Source organism: Trichosurus vulpecula, chromosome 5 (genome assembly GCF_011100635.1).
Source record: "Trichosurus vulpecula isolate mTriVul1 chromosome 5, mTriVul1.pri, whole genome shotgun sequence".
NCBI lineage: Eukaryota > Metazoa > Chordata > Mammalia > Diprotodontia > Phalangeridae > Trichosurus > Trichosurus vulpecula.
This window is the reverse complement of record NC_050577.1, coordinates 281,881,515-281,906,127: the sequence shown is the minus strand read 5'-3', so window position 1 is coordinate 281,906,127 and position 24,613 is coordinate 281,881,515. Positions and strand designations below refer to the sequence as shown.

At 37.4% G+C, this 24,613-nt stretch overlaps 1 protein-coding gene across 3 annotated transcripts in view; it reads left to right on the top strand.

The window, feature by feature from the left end:
• The window catches only part of ERGIC2 (ERGIC and golgi 2), an 81,316-nt gene that overhangs the window by 33,149 nt on the left and 23,554 nt on the right, over positions 1 to 24,613 (top strand). For all 3 annotated transcript variants that reach the window (XR_005010456.1, XM_036759379.1, XM_036759380.1), the window contains 5 exons: positions 143 to 189; positions 1,762 to 1,832; positions 18,045 to 18,085; positions 21,185 to 21,286; positions 24,008 to 24,103. Coding sequence is in view for 2 of the 3 variants with exons in the window: in XM_036759379.1 (XP_036615274.1) it covers positions 143 to 189; positions 1,762 to 1,832; positions 18,045 to 18,085; positions 21,185 to 21,286; positions 24,008 to 24,103 (357 nt within the window). In the remaining variant the exon portion in view is untranslated. The remainder of the gene's footprint in view (positions 1 to 142; positions 190 to 1,761; positions 1,833 to 18,044; positions 18,086 to 21,184; positions 21,287 to 24,007; positions 24,104 to 24,613) is intronic.

Below are 24,613 nucleotides of genomic sequence, written 5' to 3'. Positions count from 1 at the left end.
TGATAGAGACAAGCTTGGACTGCCATGCAGTCTTCTGACTCCAAAACCAGTGAATATTCTTTCCGCTATACCAGTCTGTTTTCATGTACCTTTGTCATTACATGTGGGCATTTGTCAATGAGTTTTTTTTTTTGTCTTCTAGCAAATTAAGAATCAATATAGATATTACTGTGGCTATGAAGTGTCAGTGTAAGTATCTCTTCTGTTTAATGACTCAAAGTGCTTTTTTAATTTCAAACAATTGCAATTTCATTTTCCCTTGTTTTTCCTGTTAGGTTTTAAAAATTTCATCATGATTCATTTAATTATACAAATTTGTTATCAGTTTCCTATAGTAGAAATATTTTCAACTTGTCTCTTTATTCATAGAATCTTTCTCTTATTTCCCCTTTAAAGAAAGGAGTCCATTAATTCCTTCGGTGTAGTTACATCATTGGCTTACAAAGAAGCATCATAATAAAAGGATTGAGGGGATGAAATACTTAAACTTTTAATTAAATTCTATGCACCTATTTACCTCTCCGCCTTACTCCTCTATGTATATAGCTCTCTTTTATCTGCAGGAATCTAGATTTTTTTTTTAAAGTAACAAATTAATGATTCTGTTAGCCTTCATGGTTATTTTCTTAGTGATACTTGTACAAAGTTGTAGAAATTTATATGTGTTACAAAGTAGGCAGTTTTTTCATGTTAAGGTTGTTTCATAAAATAGGGAAGCTTTTATACAGAAAATATGCCTTGAGTTTCATCTTACGTAAAGGGCAGGTAGTAAAAACTATTATTGCAGGAACTTTTTTAATAAAGGTATAACTTTATGGAATCAGAGAAGTACCACCCCCACCCCCATTTCATTTTGGAGAAGTCCTGTTCCAATTCTTATTTTTCAGTGATCCCATCCTATAGTTGAGAAGAAGATATGTCAGGTAGACTAGTATTTGATGGAGCTAAGTACCTAAACTTATCTATACTCTGAACGGTGATAGTTTCTGTACCAATATTTGGTCCTGAATGGGTGATACTGTATTTATTTGGTTGCACATATTGCCTTATGTGGGGTGTTTTAATACCACATACCAAAAGACATTTCTTTTTTTCAAAATTAACTATTTTGAAGTAATATTTCTTTAAAGCAGAAGGGTAATTTTAAAAGGGGCAGCTAGGTGGCACAGTGGATAGAGTGCCAGGCTTGGAATCAGGAAGATTCATCTTCTTGAGTTCAAATCTGGCCTCAGAATACTTACTAGCTCTGTGACCCTGGGCGAATCATTTTACCCTTTTTGCCTCAGTCTCCTCATCTGTAAAATGAGCTGGAGAAGGAAATGGCAAACCACTCCATGATTTTTGCCAAGAAAACCCCAAATAGGGTCACAAAGTCAAATAAGACTGAAAGACGACTAAAAAATTTAAAAGACATTTGATTTAGTTTTTAAATATGATTCTTATATTTGATATCATGTAAAACAGTTATTCACTAGTTGTGTTAGATACTCTCTAATCATCACAACATTTTTTGGTTTAATAAAAGTTTATATAGAGCTCTGTATCATTTAGTTTACTAGGGAAGAATTGAAAAAGATACTGCAGATCTTTGAATCTTGTAATCTTGCAATTTGTAGCTTTTGAGCAAAATGGTAACAGTATAGGAAGTGATTCTACAAACCATGTCTTTTATTTTCTCTTTCTCACTTTCTGATATTTTCTATATATTTTGTTTTTGATTGAATATAGAGTGCAAACATGTTAATACTTCCTTTTATACAGATGTTGGAGCTGATGTATTGGATTTAGCAGAAACAATGGTTGCAGCTGCAGATGGTCTAGTTTATGAATCAGTAAGTTTTCTTCAAGAGTTTTTTCAAAACATGTCTCAAATTTTCTTTACTGTCTAAACTCTTGTGGAGTATCTTATATTTGGTGCTTATATGGCCTGATTTTTGTTACCTTTTCACATGCCTGTCTTATTTTCCCAGCCAGTTTCTAAACTCTGTGAAGGTTTGAAAACTATCCCCTAAATTGCCTAGCATAGTACTTCCTATGTAGTAGGTGTTCAATACATGTTTCTTTAGTTATACTAGAAAAATCTTAATGTGATGGTATTTTTCATTGAAGATTTTCAAGTGCTTTTTGTACCTTCTCAGTGTTTAGAAGAATAGACTATTTCCCTTCTTGAATGTAGATTTGATTAAATCTAACTAATTTAACTAGTACACCACTGTGTATATGCATGAAATTTTTTCCCTTTAGTAAAAGTTGTGGCCATTGCTTTAAAGTTTTTAATTTATGCTATTAAAAATTCCCACAAATCATCTTTAAAAGCACTTAATTTTCCCCTCTGCTTTTCCTTTAAAATTGTTGGGGAGAAAACTTATTATTCATTTCAAATTCTTATTTTTTTAATATTTGAAGGCAATGTTAAATTGCTGGAATTATCCAGTTGTGGTCATAAAATATTCCCAAATATACATAGGCCACTATGTAAGCCTCTTAAAATAGACCAAAAAGTACAAATATGTATATCTACTTTTGACCACCGCACTTAAAAAATACAGAAAAACTGTCATGAACCAGAAAAACGATTAAAGGAAGGTTAAAATAACTGGGAAACTTTAGCATAGAGAAGAGAAGGCTTATAAGGTAATTTTGGGTTTATAGTCTGATTTTAACTATGTAATTGATTTTTCTGAGGAACAAATCAGTCAAGTTTTTTTCAATACCTGTATAAACTAAAAATGGAATTAAGTATTGGTGATTTTGTTCACATGATTTACTGCCTTTAATGTTTGTTAACATATTGTGTAGAACACCATGCTTTATCCTTTTATGTATATCTACTACCTTCTTGAAGAGACTCAAAGAGACATAATGTTAAAGCACTTTTTTTGGGTCCTCGATGCCTAATAATTACACTAAGGTTTGTAGTAAGTGCTGTGGTGGGGTTTTAAATGTAAGTCTTTCTGACTTCAAATTCAGAGCTTATTCCACTATGCGTAGTCATCTAGCTAAGGCCTTGTGCCAAACGCTCATGCTCATTGATATTTTATTGATAAGGATAATGATAAGACAAAGTTAAATTTCTTGATTGCCAAGTTATCACTTATAAAGAGCAGTTGAATTCTTTTTCTTGGAGATTTTTAAAAAAATAGAACAGAATAGAGCTACATATCCCAAAGAAGGTGTATACTCATAACTTCTTTTCCTCCCTGCTACTTTAAGGATATTGGCCACGTGCATTGGTAGCCAGCATGCATTTCTATGTCATCAGGACTTAGCGTGACTATGTAAAACTCTCCCACTTTAACATATGACTTAAAAAGATTTTTGACACCGTTTCAACAATTCGGTTAGCAGCTACTGTGGCTGTGTAAAACCAACAACAACCAGCACACAGAATGCTGCAAGCCCAGGATCTTTTGATCTGCTTTACTAAGGAAAGCAACGCTAAGGGGTTAGCAGTCTTACTTTAATCCAGCACACAAATATCATTCACTTAGTTCAGGAGAAAAAGCCAGCACCCTGAACTTCAGAGCAAATACAAACAAATTACAAACATCAACAGATAGACCTTGTCTGATTCAAATCTCAGTGCATAGTTAGCAGAGTTTAACAAAGTCCGAACATCCAGGTTTACAAGCTGGAGGGCTCTTAACTACAGCTGCCCAGAGTCTTCACATCAGCACACCACCAAGAGTGAGAGCACTAAGCAAATAGCTCTTTTCTCTCTTTTTATGAACTCTTTAGCTGTAGTCAGACATCATCTGAGGGACCAGAACTTAAGCTCTTACTGTTGGCTCTGGTCTTAGCAGGGTCCCTTAGGACCTTGAGGACTTCACGCCCACATCAGCTTAGTACCTAGTAGCTAGGGGTTTTGGGCCTACTTGGGAGAGAAGATATCTTACCTGAATGTAGGAGTATAGACCAAATATCTATAGGAAACCTCGTCTAGCTCATTCTTTTGATCTGATCCTTAATATAGACAGTATGGTCTTGGGTATTACATTTATTCCTTTTTCACGTTCTGCATTATATTATGTGTACCTTAGGACACAATAGAAATGTGGAACATAGTGCCACTTTAAAGTTTATGAAGCAAATGGGGGGAAACCCACAAAAGTTAAATAACACTGTTTCAGAGGTTATGTGATTTCATTGGTGTAGTAAATCCTACCACCGTTGTATATTACAAATCTCTATATTTCATCCTGGGTGATTCTTTTCTATGCCTTCTCGTAAATCCGCATAGAAGATCTGCTCAGTGTGTTGGAGGCTTTCCTCTAGGTCTTTCAGCAATTCATGGAAATGAGTATAGTATTTGGCCTGTGCATCTGTTATTTTTCACAACCTTGTATTTATTACCTACAGTCTATTTAGCCTGCATCTTTCTGCTCCCTTGAATCATCTGTAATTTTGATAGCATCTATTTTCCCAGCATTCTTGAAAAAAATAATGGTTTTAATACAGATGGGCTTTTGTGTCAGGGAATAGCTTGGAATCTTCAAAAGCACTGCAGTTTCCTAATTGTAATCCAGTTCCCCACCCCAATTGGTTCATGTTTGGGTTCTACTCGCTGTCCATCTGCAACGCCTGTCCAAGATAGATGATGGACAGTATCTCTTAATCTGGGCAGTATTTCTTAACCATTTGGTTTGTTCCTGTCTGGATCAATAGGCTGATCTCCCTGGAGAGGACCGTCTCTCTCTTTGTATATGCTCCCTTGATCTCGCCCCATCTTGGCTTCTCTAGCAAATTGCCTTTACTACCTTTATTTCTCCTTATCTTCCAGCACCTTTTTTTGTTTCTAAAAACATAACCTGTGATCCCCACAGTCCTTAAAAAAAAAAACCCTCACTTGACCCTACCATCCCTACTAGTTATCATCTTATATCTTTCCTCCTTTTCATGGCCAAACCTTACAAGTCCTCGTATTATTTCTTTCCTCTCTTTTCGAAACCTGCATTTTGGCTTCTGACCTCATCATTGAAATGAAACTTAATTCTCCAAACTTATTAGTTATGTCTTAATCACAAAAACTAATGGCCCTTTCTCAAATTTGATCCTTTTTGACCTCCCTTCAGCATTTAACACTGTTGATCACCTTTTCTTCCTGATTACTTTGTTCACTTTAGGTTTTTGTGAAACTGCTGTCCTGGTTCTCAGTATCATCTCTATGCAGGTGATTCCTAGACCTATATATCAACCCTGGTCTGTCTTGAGCTTTCGTCACACATCTAACTGCACTGTGTACATCTCTAATTGGATATCCCGCAGACATCTTAAGCCCAACATGTTCAGAACAGAACTGGTTAGCCCTTCCCCCCCTCCCAAAAAAAAACCCCAAAAACCCAAAGCTAAAAAACTCTACTCCCTTCTGAACTTAGACTACTATTCTCCCAGACACTCAGGCTCTCAAGCACAGTGTCATTTATAACTTCTCACTCTCTCACCCCATATATCCAGTTTGTTGCCAGGTCTTGTTGTTTATGGAATCACATTACTGGTTTGGGCCCCCCAGTGTTGTTGAGTGATTTCTGTCATGTCTGACTCTCTGTGACCCCATTTGGGGTTTTTTATTGGCAAAGATACTGGAGTGGTTTGCCATTTCCTTCTCCAGATCATTTTACAGATGAGCAACTGAGGCAAACAGGGTTAAATGATCTGCCCAGGATCACACAGCTAGTAAGTGTCTGAGGCCAAATTTGAATTTGAGTCTTTCTGACTCCAGAGCTGGTTCTCTATCCATTGTGCCACTTAGCTGCCCTTTCCCTTGGATGCCTTGTTCCAATCTATTCTCTACTCAGCTATGAAGATGTTTTTTCTAAAAAATAAGTCTGACAGTATCACCCCTATGCCCAATGAGCTCAAGTGACTCTCTATTATCTCTAGGATAAAATATAAACACTTGAATTTAGCATTTAAAAGTCTTCACAAATTGGCACCATCTCACCTTCCCAGTCTTCTGAAACATTCTTGCTCATGTACTCTGTGAACCAGCTCACTTCCTTGTATTTGACACTCTGCATCTCCCCCTTTTGTTTCTTTGCCCTAGCTGTCCCCCAGGCTTGTAATGCTCTGCTTATTCACCTCTGCCTTTTAGTCCGTCTTCCCTTGAGACTTAGATTAAAGTTCATTTTCTAGAGGAAACCTTTTCTGGTTCTCCCAGTTAATGCCTTCCCCATTCAGATTTTCTTCTATCTATTCTGTATATGTGAAATACTCATCTAGTTCCGTACACTTTGTGTTCTTTATCAGAATGTAAGCATCTTGAGGGCAGGGACTTTTTTTTGCCTTTCTTTGTACTCTGGAACTTTGCATGATGGTACATTAATCACTTAATAAATGCTTGTTGACTGATTGGCCATATGGATGTCATAGAGAAAGCATTCTATGGCCCTATAGAATCAGCACAATGTCATCTACAGTATATTATAGTTATAGGAAAATTGTTTCCTATTTGGATTTTGTGCCAGGGTGTAGGCCATGAAGGGGGAAGGGAATAAGCATATAGCACTTACTATGTGCCAGGCACTGTGCTAAGTCTCCATAGAAATAATATTTTAGAAATAGAAATAATATAATATTTGATAAGCGTGGGAGTGGTTAGTAACTTTGTCAAACTTATGTCTCCCTATTTTGTGCTTTGATTGATAATTGATGATCAGAAGTTATTTAAAAAATGCCTCTCCAGTTATAGCCCTTGGATCAATCAAGGAATCTTATGTGATTCAACTGATAAAATTGCTATTAGGCATGGGAGATTTCCTGTTGGAAGAGTCTTTATGACCACATTTTACTGTACTAAGTCAAATGTTTTTCCTGGATTGGCATTGGTGTTATCTTTGTCCTCACTTTTGAAAATTGGTCCTTGAATGCCTTTAAGCTTGTATTGCCTTCAGCAATGTAGTACAGTTTGCCTCTGGGACAAATTTGGAGAAGGGTAAGATGAGATAAGGCTTAAACAGTATATTGGTGCAAATTATAGAAGGCCTTGAATGCCAGGAAGAGGAAATTGAACTTAGGAGTGAAGTAGGGAGCTATTAGATTTGTTTGTATAATGGATAGATGTCACAACAATTGTTTGAGAGATATTCTGTCAATAACATGAAGAACTGACTATAGATGACAGAGAATTGAGGGGAAGGATGTGTTAGAAGGCTCTAAGACTAGTATTGAGTCACTTGGTAATGAGGACCTGTGCTGGAGTGGTGGCATTGGAATTAAAGAGTAGGCAATGAATGGAGAAAGGCAGTAGAGATTATAGAAGTGATAGAGGTGGGATTAACAGATTTTAGCAACATCAGGACCCCATTTGCTCAGATTTGATGATGGGACGAAATGAGCCACTTGCAAATCGCTGAACATTTAACAAAAGAGGTTTACTTTGCCCTCACAGGGCAAGAATAAGTAACAAGGATGGAGTTGCATTTAGCTTTTGTGAATGCAGCCGCCCTTATCTCCATCAGGAAATGTGTTTGATTTGTAGGTCATTAGCATTTGGCAGCTTGTATGGTCTCAGGCACTGAGAGGTGCAGGCTTGCACATGGATGAGACTTTTTATGCCTCTTGACCAGGAAGCTGCATCAGGGGACCTGGGGCTGAAGAAAGTCACATCAGAAAAAAGTTGGTCTTATCACAGTAGCTGAACATGAGATGAAACAAAAAGTTAAAAGATAACCCCAAGATATACATGGGAGGCAGCCAGAAACAGTGCAGTCAGAAGGAGGAGCAAGTTTAGTGAGAATGATAATAAGTCATCAAGCATTTTTAAGGTACTTAATATGTGCCAGGCTTAGTGATAGGTCTTGAGGATACAAAGACCAAAACAACAGTCCCTTATAGCTAGAGCTTATCTTCTGTATGGGAAGATAACATCTAACTGTATCTAAGTATATATAGGATCAGTCAGTCAATAAACATTTATTAAGTATTTACTCTGTCTGGGCTAGGCAGTGTGCTGCTAAGTACTAAAGATACTAAGAAAAAGCAAAAAAAAGTCCCTGCTGCCCCAGGATCTTAGATTCTGTTTGTTGAGATATGTACACAAATAGGCGTATAAAATATATATTCAGAGTAGATCAAAGGTAGCCTTAAATGGGAAGGCACTTGGATCTGAGGACACTGGGAAAGAGAAGCTAGCAGTTGAGGTAAATGTTGAGGAAAACTGGGGATTCTAAGAGATAGAGGGGAGAAGGACATGCATTCCTAGCAGTGGAGACAGCCTCTGTAAAAGCAAGGAACTAGGAGATAACGTATCTTATATGTGAAGAACAACCTCAAGTCCGGTTTGTCTGGATTGTAGAATTAAGAGAAGGGGAATGATGTAGAATGAGGTTAGAAAGTTAGTTTGGTGTCAGGCAATGAAGAGTGTCAAAAGCCAAACAGGAGTTCCCATTTTGTTTTCTGGGCAGTCAGGAGCCACTGGACTTTCTGGAGTAAGAGAATCACCTGGTCAGACCTGAGCTTAAGAAGAATAATTTGTCAGCTCTTTGGAGAATGGTTGGAGTACAAGAGAGTTAAGGTTGAGAGACCAGTTAAGGAGGCTATTACAGTTGTTCGGGTGATGAGCACTTGAAGTAATGTAGTGTCTGTGGGAGTAGTGAGAAAGGGTTAGGTACTAGACCTGTTGTGTAAGTAGTAATGGCAGGATTTCACAACTGTGGGAATGTGTAAAATGAAGGATCTTGAGGAGTTGTATATCTGAAGTTGTGAACCTGGGAGACTGGAAGGATGTTATTTTTCACATAAATAGGGATGTTTTAGGGAAAAGATAACAAGTTCTGTTTTCTAAAAACTTTAATATAATATTTTATTTTTACCTATTACATGTAAAGACAATTTTCAACATTCATTTTTTATAAGATTTTGAGTTCCATATTTTTTCTCCCTCCCTTACTCCCCAAGATGGCAAGCGTTCTGCAATCATGTAAAACATATTTCCACATTAGTCATGTTGTGAAAGAAGAAACAGAGCAAACAGGAAAAAGCCATGAAAAAAACAAAGAAAGTGGAAAATAATATGCTTTATCTGCATTTAGACATCATCACTTCTTTCTCTGGATGTGAATAGCATTTTCATCGTGAGTCTTTTGGAATTGTCTTGGAGCATTGTATTGCCGAGACGAGCTAAGTCAAATTATAGTTGAACATTGCTCAGTGTTTGTATGATCTTCTCTTGTTTCTTCTCACTTCACTCAGCATTAGTTCATGTAAGTCTTTCTAGATTTTTCTGAAATCTGCCTGCTAATCGTTTCCTACAGCACAATAGTATTCCATTACATTCATACACCACAGCTTGTTGTTTCAACAGTCCGGCTAGCAGCTGCTGTGGGGGCTGTAAAACCAACAACAACCAGTTGACAGAATACTCCAAGCCCAGGCTCTTTTGATGTGCTTTACTAAGGAAAGCAACATTAAGGAGTTAACAATCTCAATTTAATCCAGCATACAAATATCATTCACTCAGTTCAGGGGAAAAAGCCAGCACCCTGAACTTCAGAGTAAGTATAAACAAATTACAAACATCAACAGACCAAATATAATTCATAGTTACCAAGATCTGAGTTCAGCGGGAAGACCCTTACAGTGGCTGCCCAGAATCCCATACCTCCAGGAGTGAGAGCCTTAAGCAAATAACCCTGTTCTCTCTTTTTATACAGTTTCAGACATCATCAAATGTCCTCTGAGTGACCAGAACTTAGGCTCCTACTATTGGCTCAGGAGTTAGCACCTTCCTTCATTGGCCCCACCTGGAGCCCCATCGTAGTTACCAATTCACACCCACGTAGGCTTAGCACTTAGTAGAAAGGGGTTTGGGGCCTGGGGTTTAGCACCTAGTAAGGCTCAATCAAAGATACCCAACTTAATTGATATTATTGTTCAGCTATTTCCCATTGATGGGCATCCCCTTAATTTCCAATTCCACCACAGAAAGAGCTGTATTTCTGTACATGTGGGTCCTTTTCCCTTTTTTATGGTCTCTTTGGGATACAGACCTAGAAGTGATATTGCTGGGTCAAAGGGTATGCACAGTTTGATTGTGCTTTGGGCATAGTTCCAAATTCCTCTCCAGAATGGTTGGATTATTTCACAACTCCACCAGCAGTGCATTAGTGACCTAGTTTTCCTACATCCTCTGTAATATTTATCTTTTTCCTTTTCTGTCATATTAGCCAATCTGATAGGTGTGAGGTGGTGCCTCAGCGTTGTTTTAATTTGTATTTCTCTAACCAATAGTGATATAGAGCATTTTTTCATATGACTAGAGATAGCTTTGATTTCTTTGCCCAAAAGCTGCCTATTCATATCCTTTGACCATTTATCAATTGGGAAATGACTTGTATGCTTACAAGTTTGACTCAGTTCTCTATATATTTGAGAAATGAGGCCTTTATCATACACACCTGCTGTAAACATTATTTCCCAGCTTTCTGCTTTCCTTCTAATCTTGGTTGCATTGGTTTTGTCTGTGCAAAAACTTTTAATATAAGCAAAATTAACCATTTTGTATTTCGTAATGGCTCTCTATCTCTCTTTTGGTCCTAAATTCTTCCCTTCTTAATATATCTGACAAGTAAACTATTTCCTGTTCTCCTGATTTTCTTATGGTGTTACTCTTTATGTCTAAATCATGTACCTATTTTGACCTTGTCTTGGTATGTGGTGTAAAATGTTGGTCTATCACTAGTTTATGCCATACTGTTTTCCAGTTTTTCAGTTTTTGTCAAATAGTGAATTACAAGTTCTGTTTTAAATATTAATTTTGAGATGTCTTTGATATTCTGGTTTATAGTAACCAAGTCCTTTGGTGATATTGCTTAACTGACTGGGTCTACTACCAGTTCGTGTTTCGTAATCTCAACTGTGACCTTACTGTAGTAAGGTTATCCTTTTATATCTCCCTAATCAGTTCACTATTTCACTCACTAGAAAGGCTATGTAAATTCATCCCCCAAATTTCTTATGGTTCTGCTGCCTCCCTGCTTCTGAGAATCTTGTGTCATATTTCACTGAAAAAATTGAAGCCATTCACCAAGAGCTTCCTCTTCTCCTCTCTACCTCATCTCACATCATTTAGATACCATCTGCCACTATCTCCACTTTCATCCCTGTTTTTCATGAAGAGATGGCCCTTCTTTCTAAGGCAAACCCTTCTACATGCACAAGTAATCCCATTCAGTACTCTCTTTTCCAGATTTCCCACATGTCATCCCTACTGCCTGTGAACATGTCCATGTCTCCCCTATCCTCAAAAAACCCTCTTGACTTTCTATCTCTGCTATTTTCTTATATCTTTCCACCCTTTGAAGGCTAAACTCTTTGTAAAGGCTTTAATTCTGTGTAGTTTGGCTTCCAGCCTCCTCATTTGACTGAAACTACTCTTTCCAAATTCGCCAGTGATCTCTTAACTGTCAAATCTTTTCTCAATCCTAATTCTTATTGACATTTCTGAAGTATTTGTCAATCATCCTCTTCTTTTTGATACTCTCTTCTCTCTTAAGTTTTGATCACACAGTTTGATTATATTTCTTCTCATTCTCCTTTTCTGGATTGTCAGATGAAGATTGTTGTACCCAATAATTGTATGCGTTTCCAAGGTTCTGTCTGGGGCCTTTTTCTCCTCACCTTTTGTAGTGTCTCTCAATGATCTTATGAGTTCCAGTGAAATCAATTGTCCTCTATGCAGATGATTCTCATCTCTACTTATCTAGCCCTAATCTGACATCTTTAACAACCTGTTGAATGTTTTGATCTAACTGTCCAGTGGACAACCTAAACTCAGCATGTCTGGAATTGATCTCATTTTCCCCCCCACGAACCTTTCCTTCTTCCTAACTTTCCTATAATTGTTGAGAATTTTCTCCATCCTCTCCGTCACCCATGAGTCAACCTAGGTGTCATCTTCAACTTCTCATTCTCTCTTATTGTTCATCCTCTCATTTCATCACTTGCAAAATACTGTTGATTTTGCCTTCATAATATTTCTCCTATACACTTCTTTCTTTCCTCTGACACTGCTACCACCCTGGTGCAGGCCCTCATCACCTCAAACCTGGACTATTGCAGTAGCCTGCTGGTTGGTCTCCCTGCCTCAAGCCTTCCCCACTCCAAACCATCTTCCACTTATCTACCAAAGGGATCTTCCTACAGGACCATTTCACACCCCTATTTTATTAATTCTATTGACTACCTGTTACCTCCAGGATCAAATGTAAAACTCTCTGTTTTTTAAAACCCTCATAATTGGTCCTCTTCCTATTTTTACATGTCTTACTTCCCCCTCCATATGCTGTGTGATCCTTTGACACTGACCTCAACCAAGATACTCCATTTGCCAACTGTACAATTTCATGGGCTGTCTCTTGTGCCTGGAATTTTTTTCGCTCCTCATCTCTGCCCACTGACTTCATTTGCTTCCTTCATATTCCATCTTCTGTAAGAAAGCCTCTCTGTATTGTCAATACAATAATATTTTAAGGATTGAATCACACAGTATAATGAGCATTCTGCACTCTAAATCAGTGTAACATTTATTCTGAGAACCCTACCATGGAAGTATCCAAGAAAGACTAACATCATCCACTTGTTCAGGGGAAAAGTCAGCAGCCTGAAGGTGGAGAAAATCAATTCCTAACAAGTAGCCTGAAACATAGAAAGATTAGAAACAAGATATAAAGTTACATCACAGAGATTGGATGAATGATTCAATAGACGAGGCTCCAACTGTCTAGCGATCATAGTGCACGCTTTACCATTGCCAGTAGTAATACAATCAAATGAAATATAGAAAGATAAAGCTTAATAGGGTAATAGAAATATTTGCATACATCACCAGACTGGGAGAGCATGGACATCTGAATGTGTGTGTGTGTGTGTGTGAGGGCAAGGGGCGTTGATAATGGCTACCTAGAATCCCTAGTCCAAGAAATCAAAAACAAACAAAAAGTCTTCAGGTGAAGTATCCTTCCCATGATTGAGCCCCTGAGCAAAATATCAGTTTTCCAGAATGTATACAGTTTTCAAACGAAGACTTGGCACCCGATTGACTCAATGCCAAAAAGCATGAAAGCCTATGTGACTCAGCACCTGATTGGTTCTGCACCAGGGCTCTATGTGACTCAGCACAGGATGTGTTACAGCTGTGAACTGGGCCAAAATTCAAAGGAGTAAGGCATCCATGATGGATCCATATGTGTTCTTACCTTTTTAGTCCTAGGAGCACGGTCCTTGCTCCAAGGAGAAAAGGGAGCATATGTAGTCACATAGACCTGTAAATGACAGGGAAGATCTTTATATTCCATTAACCTTACATCTCCTCTGTGAGATTATCTCCCAATTTATCCTGTATACATCAATTAGGTCTCCCTTTAGGAAGGCAATTTTTATTCTTTCCTAATTAATTTTCCATCCTATATACCACAAATGCTATTCCAAAATTTCTCTTCTTTACTCAAACTTCGTAACACTTCCTAATTTCCCATCCTCTCAATTGAAGTTAGAGAATATGAATTTATAGTGGACTCAGTCATCTGTGAGTGACTTCTTCCAAAATGTATAGTTGTACTGTACCCAGTCAACTGTGACTTCTTCCAGCTTTGTTCCTTGACATGTGAGTAGGAACAGAGAATGTGGATGGTGGAAGTAATCCCAGGTTGTAATTTAGCAAGCCATGTCCAAGGGGGTAAGGACTTTGAAAGTAGAAAATAGTGAGACTTGAACTATTTAACTGTAGGGTTAAGTTTGGGAACAGTAGAGTTAGAGCAGAGGTAATGACTGACAAAGTACTGAGGGGTAGTATGATTGAAGGATTTGGTGAAGACAATAAGTTTAGGGAGTGATAAGTCCTAGGGAGAGATTGAAATATAGGTGACTATGATCAGATAAAGGAATTTCAGGGTTTCAGCCCTCTCTGAACTTCCCCATGACTGTTATGGGCTCCATTATTCTTCTCTTTATCCAGGTCACATGCTTGACTCCTTACTCTCTCCCACTCCCCACATGTCCAAATTAGTTGCCAAATCTTGTAGTCTCTACCTCTACAGCACCTTTTTCATAGAACTTCTTTTCTCAACTCATGCAGCCACCACCAGAGTTCAGTCCCTGATCATCTTTCTCCTGTGTTATTGCAGTAGCCTTCTAATTTGTCTCCCTATCTCGGGTCTTTTCCTACTCCATTCCATCTTTCACTTGGATAGGTCTGCAGGTTATGGCCTCAGGGTTGGGGGTGGTCTTTGTAGACTTTTGATCTCTTAGTTTGAGACTCTGGTGGCTCTGAGAGACTCTGGCTTTGTAAGAGGCCAGCTCTTAGTAGAGGCAGCTAGGTGATACAGTGTATAGAGCGCTAGCCCTGGAATAAGAAGGACCTGAGTACAAATCCAACCTCAGACACTTAGTAGCTCTGTGACCCTGGGTAAGTTACTTAACCCTGTTTGCCTCAGTTTCTTTATTTGCAAAATGAGCAAGAGAAGGAAATAGCAAACCAGTCCAGTATCTTCATTAAGAAAACCCCAAATGGGGTCAAGAAGAGTCATACATGACTGAAAAATAACTGAACAATAACAAAACTTTTAGCAGCTTATGTTTGAATTACTGGTGGAACTGCTGGGACTATAGATGTTGGTGATGTAGATGGGGAGTTCAGAGGCTTATCAGCAAAGAAGTAGTGGCTGAAACTATGTTAGGGAATGAGATGGCCAAGTGGGAGAGGATAGAGAAAAATGAAGAAAAGGCCTAAGATGGATCTCTGAAAAACACTCACCCTCCTTAAGAGTTTGGGAAAAGGATAAGGAAACAAATGAAGAAGACGGAATGGTTAGAGAGGAGCAGAACCTCAAGCGTGTGATGTTTCTGAAACCAAGAGAATATCGGCAGCCTGGGGGGTTCAGTGGATAGAGCACTGGACCTGGAGTCAGGAAGAACTGAGTTCAAACCCAACTTACTAGCTTTGTGACCATGTACAAATCACTTAAACTCTTTTTGCCTTGGTTTCCTCAACTGTAAAATGGGGGTGATGACAGCACCTACCTTACAGTATTGTTGGAAGAGTTAAATGATATATTTGTAAATTGCTTAGCACAGTGCCAGGCATATAGTAGGCACTATATAATTGCATATTCCCTCACTCCTCAATCTGGTAGAATGTGCGGTCATTAGTTTCAGAAGCTTCAGAGAGATTGAGGATGAAAACTGAAAAAAAGGTCATTTGATATACCATTTAGGAAGCTCTTGGTCTTTAAAAGAGGAGTTTCAGTAGACTGATGTAGAGAATTGAGGAGAGAAAGATAGTGAACATTTAGAGGCATTGGGCATGGGTATTTTTTTAAAAATTTAGCAGTGAAGGACAGAAGAGAGGTGGAACAGTAACCCAGTGGGGGTTTAAAAGGTCAACGGCAGGCATTTTTATAAGCGGGGACATCTGACCATGTTTATAGGCATAGATGGGAACGATCCAGTGAAGATGGAGAGACTGAAGATAGATGAGCAAGAGGGATAGTTGTTTGGAATAAGGTCTTAGAAGAAGGAGGAAGGAATAGAATCAAGGGTGTAGCTAATCTTAGTGAATAGGGGGTAACTCCTCTTCTGTGACCAGAGAGGGGAAGTTGAGGTTGATGGTCAGAAGTTTGGAAGATTGGCTCGAAATGTCTCTGGGATGCCATGTTGGTTCCAGTCTTCTCAGCAAATTAGGAAGCTAAGTCATCTGTGGAAATTGTGGTGTTGGGGATGGACATTTTTGCTTAGAGCAAAGAATGTTTCAAATAGATAGTATGGGATGAGGCAGTTGATCTTATCAAAGAAAAAGTATTAATACAGTCACCTGTGGTATAGGCACAAGTGTGCCAGAAGTATTTGTTAATTTATCATTGCAATCAAAGCATTTTTCTAACTTAGAGAAATAGCTTAACTGGCTAAACTCCTTTCTGTCCTTGGACATCTTTCCACATGAATCATCTTAAAGTCCCTTTAAAAGATTCTAATGAGGAAGTATTACAATATGATAAAACCTAACATTTTGCTTTAACCAACAGAATAGTAGTCATTTAATCTTTTGGGATACCCTTGGGAAATCATTTTCCAAAAAAAAAAAAAACAAAACCCAAAACAAAACACTCACTGCGCTGTGGCCTTTCCCTCAAGACTTCACTTTCCTTCCACTTCCCTCTTGTTCCTCCCTTCTCTGCCCTCTTCCTCTCCCCCTTCTCCAAGCTAATCACAGGGGACCAAAAGGAGTTAAAGAGACTTTTCAGACTTCTCGTAGGTGGATCATTACTTCAGGACATTGGGAAAGCAGCTGCTATGGTAGATCAGATCTGTCAGAGGTCCTTTGCTTTCTTACTTGTCTTTTTACTGCCTTAACTACTTCCAAGGGAAGAGTCCTTCCTGGGCTCATCTAAGAGGGGAAACAGTTTGGGAAGTTATAGTTAGAAAAAAGACTGATGAGAGTTTCTCTCTCAGAGTAGTTTTAAAAGCTTCAGACTAAGATAATTATTTTGTTAATTATTATTAATTATAATATTTCTAAAACGAAGAGATGGTAATACTTCCACAGTAGTTAAACAACACAAGGTTACATACAGCAAACATTACTAGGCAGTATATGATTAAATGCTGACTGGGTGGTGCAAAAATGTCCTGGAGTGATCTGATAGGCTTTTTGGAGGACTTTCTCTGGTCCTCGAAGGGATAGATATTATGTGACTATTGAAAAGAAAAATGCAGATAAACATTCCTCATAGGGAAAATGGCATTATTAAAAAGTATAGCAATGAAATGCTTGTATATAGGTAATATTGAATAGATTAGTCTTTTGTGGGAAACGATGTAGAACAGTAGTGGAAGATAAGCTTAGAAAAGTAGGTTGGTATCGTAACATAGAATATGTAATGTGGAATTGACGCATTTTGTTACATCTGATACGCACTTTCAGACAATTAAATTATGTCCATAAAAATAAGATCGTATTGAAAGTATGTGTTTTTTTTTCTTTTGTTCCTTAAGTGGCCATAATTTTTACTTTGAATTGATGGGGGAAAGTACCCTAGCTGACTTATAAATCTGAGAATTATGGTGCTATACTTAAGTTTCCACACTTTTCACACTAATGAGATCCTGAGCCAGACCAAACTCTTCTCTTCCCCTCCCCTCCTATAAAACTTTAACCTCACTTTAGTACTTTTGGCTTTTGTACTTAAGCAAAAATTCTGATGTGTTTTTGTTTTTTTGAAAATTAACAGTGTTTTATATTGCTTTAATCCATGTAAAACATGGATTTTTTGATTAATATTGTAGTTTCATTTAGTTTTGTCTATTTCACAGAAAGCGATAGGGCATTTACTTTATTAATATATTTTTTATTCAAAACAAAGAGAAGTAGATTTAGACTAGAGGTTTGAGGACCTGATTTGAAGTCTGGTGGAACTGGAAATGACAAGTAGATCTCTGTGACTTTTGACAAATCATTGCCAATCTCAGTACTCCAGGAAAGTTATAGTTCCCTCCTTATATCTCCTGCGGCACCCTCCAGCCCCAAAAGAAGCTGACGCTTAGCATCATATGAACATATGACCTCTGGGACTTCAGAGGCTATCTAATTCAGTTCCCTCATTTTGCAAATGGGGCTTTACAAATGAGGAAAGAGCCCCAGGAAGATTAAGTGCCTTGCCTACACAAGTAGTAGTCTAAAGAGAGGGTCAGAGGTATCAGTCAGATTCTGGTCCTTTGATTCTAGAGCCAGTGTATTCTGTTAAATTATACTGTCTTCTTATATGACACTTTAAAAGTTTAAAAAGTGCTTTATGAGTATTATCTCATTTGATCTTCACAACAGCCTCAAGAGGAAGGTCCGTTCATTTCTGTTCATTCATTCGTTTATTCATTTGTTCATTTATTTAAAAGACCAATGGATGCGGGATGGGATTTTGTCTGGGAATGACTAATATAAAAACAAAAGGTATCAATAAAACCTTTTAAAAAATGTTTTATCTATCCATAACAATTTTTCTTTTGTGAAAACCCAAGATTTTGACTTTGCTGTTGATTGTTTTCCTTTATTACAGGTAATATTTGATCTCTCACCCCAACAAAGAGAGTGGCAGAGGTAATAAGTAATTATAATATTATGCCTCTTGATTGACTTGTAAGGGTATTATCATTATTTTGCTTATTATAAATTACCTATAACCAGTCCTTTGTGTAAGAGGTTATGTTTATGTTAAAGAATATCACTTGTGATTTCAAGGTTTCTCATTCCTAACTTTTTTAAGTCTATAGAAATTTTACACTCTAGCATTTTAATGCAATTAAAGCCCATTGGGCATTGATTAGCCCTTTTAAAGCTGGGAATAGAAGGCCATCAAAAGACTAAGTATATTCTAGATTAGCTTGAAGTATTTGGAAATTGGTATTTCTAGCTCAGCTGAAATTCAGAATTAATAAGAGAAAATGGTAATTTCTCCCTCCCTCCCCTTGTTTTGAGAATGACAGATCTTTCACATCATACTTTGTATATTCTATCTGAACAGTTTACACACAACATTGTAGGCACATAGGTTTAGAAAAGAGACGAAGTCCTGTTATTTTTACACCTGAGGAAACTAAGGTCCAGAGCAGTTAAGTGACTTCTCCAGTGTCCCAAACTTGCAAGCAGCAGAGCTGGCATTCAAACTTATTCTCTAATTATAAAGTCTAGCATGTTATTAACAAGATACCTTTTAGTATTCTGGAGGCACACTTGGCATTAGATGTCATCAAACAAGATAACCAGATAATTTTCCCTTGACTTCTGCTTAATGCCAAGAATAGGACTCTGGAAGTGGAGATCTTCTTTAAGAAGTTTTCAGGGCTCAGATTCAGTCCGACCTACTTGTCAATAAAAGTGTTATAATAGGACAGATTCTTAAAATCTTGCCCACCCCTAGTGCTGTTCTAATAAAACTTGACTTTGGCTGGAAAAAAAAAAAGTTTTCCGATACCCTAAAGCTGGGTTGAAGATCGTTAGGTCAGATCCCAAATTTGATCCAGCTTTTTGGAAAATTCTGTCAAGGGGGCAGAAATTGGAGCAGAAATTCCAAAATAGCTCTGGAACAAACAGCAACATCTCAAGGCATATTCTTGATTATTTGTAAGAACATCTGAATATATTCATGTCTACTTGGGATATGCCAAAATAAAGTATGTTGATTTTTTTTTATGCTGCTGTTTCATTTTCCCATAATGTCCAAATGCCTTAATTAATCTCTTTTTACCTCTATCAAAGCACTCCCAATTTTTAAGAGTTTTTCTAGGCCTTTTCTTATTTCTAAAGTTCTAGTGTAGGCTGAAATAATTATAAAATATAAAAATAATTTACCTCATTTTAAATAGACTTGTTTTTGCCCTGGCTGCAAACATCTGGTGAAGAAGCTGGCTAGTTTATGTTGTTATTTTTTTTTAAACCTCATTCTTACCTGCTTGAACACCTGGAAAAATCTTATTGCGCGTTCTAGGGTGAAGAAATGAGAGGTGTGGAGGATTCAAATTTATTTTTACAATTTTTTAAAAGAATTTTATGTATTGCCTTTTTAAAGAATAAAAATAATCCAAGCTTGTTTTTAAAAAATACTTGTTGAGTTAGGCAAAATTTAGCTGCTAACGTATACCCAAAGGTACAAAATTACAGGAGATAGAGGTGGAATAGGCATAAAGACATACAGGTATTCCTAACAGTAGTGGGAAGTAAGCTTGACCTCTTGAGAAGTGCAGGAATATTCCATTCTTACCTTTGTTACTGTATCAAAGATGGCTTAAATTCACATGCCTGATTAAGAAATAGGAATATTAATATTGGCATACCTTATTAAGGTATTTTGAGAAAATTAGTTTCACATTATAAGTTATCGACATAGGAACCACTTTGTGCATAGCCTTGTTAAAAGTAGTCTTTTTGATGCAGCTTATTTGCTTTGTGCTACAAAATCTGTTGAAATAGGGCAGGTAGGGGGTGCAGTGGATAGAGTATGGGGCCTGGGGTCAGGAGGATTTATCTTCCTGAGTTCAACTCTTGCATCAGATACTGTGTGAGCCTGGGGAAGACACTTAACTCTATTTGTCTCAGTTTCCTCATCTGTAAAATGAGCTGGGGAAGGAAGTGGCAAACTATACCAGTGTCTTTGCCAAGAAAGGCCCAGATGTGGTCAGGAAGAGTCAGTCATGCCAAAAAATTAACACTTTTGTTCTCTAGAATCCTGGATCTTACACTTAAACTAAATATACTATAACATTTTGTTCCTTTAAAATATTTTTGTTATTTTATAATATAGGAGTTGTCATGTGAGATGCTTTTTAATGGCATGGTGACCAGGACTGGGATGGTTAACTACCTCCACCAACTTCCTTGTCTGCTGTTCCTTTTCTTGGTTATTTATGGACCCTACATGGGCAGGATTGCAAAACTTGGGTATTATTTCTTTAGCATAGTGAACTTCAGGATTCCCACATCTGTGTTTTCAAGTGGCTGCTACCACCAGTCTCCAACACCTTACTTTCTCCTTTTTTCAAGAAAATGAATGTGTCTTTTTCAAAATAGTTACTTTCATAGATCGATGTATAGTTTTGCTGTGGATGTCAACTTGAACAAATTTAATGAAGCGTATGTTTTTGGTTCCTCTCACAAAGTCTTTCTTTGTTGCTATACTGTCCTATTAAAATGACCTGGGGTTCTTAATGGTAATAATAACAATAACAATAATAATTTATAACACCTTAATGTTTGCACAGCACTTTACTGATGTTTCAATTGGATCCTCACAAAAACCTTGTGAAGTAGATGTTATTATTCCTGTTTTACAGAAGAAGAAACAGAGGCTTGAGAGAGGTTAAATGGCTTGCCCAGGGTCACATAGCTAGTAAAGAAACTGCCTGAGGCAGGTTTCAAACTCAGGTCTTCATGACTAGCTGCTATGTCAATGGAGTGTAGTATCCAGTAGGTCCTGAGAAGCTGAAAAGGTTTAACAAATTGGCATGTTTACATATGGTACATCTTTTTGAGTCTCTGAGAGGCCTGACACTTGGTTGGCCACAGATGATGAAATTTTTTAGAGGGATTGCAGTTTGTACATCTTGGTGAAGTCACAGATGATCTCTGAAGTATTCAAGTATATTTTACTTAGGTTTTTTAACCTTATTAACTTTATCAATCTTTTTTTGTTGTTACTTTTAGAATGTTACAGACAATTCAGAGTAGGCTGCAAGAGGAACATTCACTACAAGATGTGATATTCAAAAGTGCTTTTAAAAGTGCCTCAACAGCACTACCCCCAAGGTAAGATGACTATTCATTGTATCTTATTTTCTAACTGTTTTCATAATTTATTGTTAAAGAGTTTTAGTAAAGGAGTTACATTTGAACTGATAGGAATGTTTAGCATTGATCAAGAATTTTACAAACCCGTTTTCTCATTATAATTTAAAGAATATGTGTAGTTTTATTTCTTTTTTTTATTTTTTGTGATGGGGGCAATCTCTAATTTCTTGAATGAAATTTCATGTTTGTAAGATTTGAAAACATTATAAAATTGTCCTCACTTATTTCAAGAACTTTGTGTTTGGGCTAAATAAGTAAGTCTACAAAATATTTTGGATTTCATAGGAAGATAGTTATAGAATTGGAAGGGACTATGGAGATCCTAATATCTCACCTTCTACAGGGGGACCCTGAGGCTCAAAAATATAAATGACTTACTTACTAAGGGCACTGTTGTAGCACTGAGTGGTAGAGCTGGGAATGGAATCTAGATTCTCTTCTTCCAAATGCTCATGCACCTCAGGGGCCTTTGAGGGTGTTTCAGCAATCTGGCTAGCAGCTGTTGTGGGGGTATAAGACCAACACAACCCCAACAACAAGCACACACCACAAAAGCACAGGTTCTTTTGATCTGCTTAACTAAGGAAAGGTACGTGAAGGGATTTGATAAGCTTACTTTAATTCAGCATACAAATATCATTCACTTAGTTCAGGGAAAAAAGCCAGCACACTGAACTTCGGAACAAATACAAACAAAGTACAAAGATCAACAGACAGACCTTGTCTGATTCAAATCCCAATACATAGTTACCAGAGTTTAACAAAGTCTCAGCATCCAGGTTACAAGCTGGAGAGCCCTTAGCTACAGCTGCCGGAGTCTCCGCATCAGCACCATCTCAAGTGAGAGCCCTGCACAAATGGCTCTGTCCTCCCTTCTTATAGGGCTTCAGACCTCATCTGAATGACCAGAACTTAGGCTGCTATGATTGGCTCTTGAGTTAGCCCCTCCCCTTTGGACCCTGGGAGGTTCACATCCACATAGGTTAGGTTAACACCTAACAGGGGTTAGAGCCTGGGGCTTAGCACTTTGTAAGACTCAAGACAGGGCATGGCTCTGGAGTTAGCACCTCTCCTTAGCCAGCCCCACCTTGGGCCCCACCCCAGTCACCAATCCACACCCACATAGGTTCCACACCTAATAGGGGTTTGGGCCTGGGGCTTAGCACCTAGTAAGGCTCAATGAAATACACTGAATTACTCAAAGCAAAAAAAAGCCAAACTCTTCAAGGGCACTAAGTGATAAGGAGCCCATTTTGCTTACCAACACAGAGGGTTTTACTGTAATAGGATAATGTGGTCAAGTACGTAAATGGAGGTGTGATCTCCTTTTGGGTGTTTGTTTAATATACTCTAGAGGCTTTCCTATGGTTAATTTACTAATTTATGAATACAAGTACAGAGTTTCAGTATGTAAGCAGTGTGGTCCAGGGGTAGAGTACTCTGTTTGGAGTCAGGAATACCTGGATCTAGATCTTATCTCACCCACCCTCTGGGTGTCCCCAGACCAAATTGCTCAGTGTCTATTTTTCTTAGGCAATTCCAGAGGATTTATTTGTTAAGTAGTAGGTGGGTGGGTGAAGATCTTTCTGGGTGGAAAGTGTTTCCCTAGTGTGAATTCCCTAGTTACTGAGTTAGTTTTTACTTCTCTTACTGATTTAAAATATCCAATAACTTTGTAGAAATGTATAATCATACAAATTTTCAGTAATTTCAGTTGTGTCTGACTCTTTGTGACCCATTTGGGGTTTCCTTGGCAAAGTTATTGGAGTAGTTTGCTATTTCCTTCTCCAAATCATTTTACAGATGAGGAAACTGAGCAGTCAGGGTTAAGTGACTTGTCCTGGGTCATGCAGCTAGTTTCTGAGGCCAGATTTGAACTCAGGTCTTCCTGACTCTAGGCCTGGCACCCTACCTACTGTAAATACTTTGCTAAATAATTTGGTATGGTGATAATTACATTTTGTGCAAGATCTGTGTTTTCTTCTACTCCCCTTTTGAAAAGTAAGTTTTTAAGTAACTGATTTCTCTGTCTCATGTGTATAATACATATACATAATGTATACACCCACATATAGCCCCTCCTCTTTTTTTCTGTAAAGGGCTGGAAATAAAGGGAAAGAATGCATGCCATCTTTTTTATTGACCCAATTACATGTCATTTCTAAGTAGTAGCTTAGTTTTTTTGCCTAGGTAGGAAGAATTGTAAAACTTCAGATTACCTTTTATTATTGTAGTGTTTTCTGTCTTATGTAGGAAGCATTTGTAATGTAGTGGTTAGAGTGCTGGATAGACTTTGACTCAAACTCTGTCCTTGAGAGTAAATAGCTTTGTGACCATGGACATATCACAACCTCAGTTTCCTTGTCTGTAAAATGGGAATAGTAATAACTGTAGCACTTTCCTCACAATGTTTTGTGGCCCAAATGAAGTAATAAATTTAATTACTTTGCAAATTTTAAAGTGTTATATAAATGTCAGTTTAAATTATCTTCTACCACTTCTTAAGGTTCTGATTATAAATGCTAACAGTTCAGGTTTTTTACTAAACAATTTTTTTTTTGTGATTTAGGATCTTCCTAAAATTTTTGACTATTCTCCCAAATACCTCACCCATTTATGCAGAATAATTTCCTATGACGGATGTGCTTTAAGCAGTCTTACCATATCTTGTTCTAACAGGGAAGATGATTCATTACAACCTCCAGATGCATGCAGAATTCATGGTCATCTATATGTCAATAAAGTAGCAGGGAATTTTCACATAACTGTGGGCAAGTATGTTCTTTTCGCTTATTGAAAATACTTTACGTAAAAATAGGAACTTGGATATAAGTTAAATCATGTGTTAAGTTGACCATACATTTGTTTGCTTAATTAACAGATGTTTTATTAATATGTATATTTTAATTAATATGTGTTATTCATACTGTTATTAATATATATTAATATGTACTTTTTCACTGTCACAAGATTTGTTGAAAATTCAGTTTAGAATGTTGAGTAAAAAGAATGTAAACATTTAAGCTTTTTTTTTTTAATATTCAGGTTAGAGAATATGAAGTTATTTCAGGAAGCCTGGTATTTCAAAATTGAATTAAGCTTGTCATTAAGAGATTTATGTACCCTCTACTAGGAAGGCAGGGGTACCATTATACCTCTGCCCTGGTCACATCAAATCTGGGGGCCACATTTTAGTGAGTATGTGGATGTTTATAACAGGATGAAGGACCTTGAGTTTATGACGTATATGGATTGATTGAAGTAAATATAGATGTTTAACTTAGA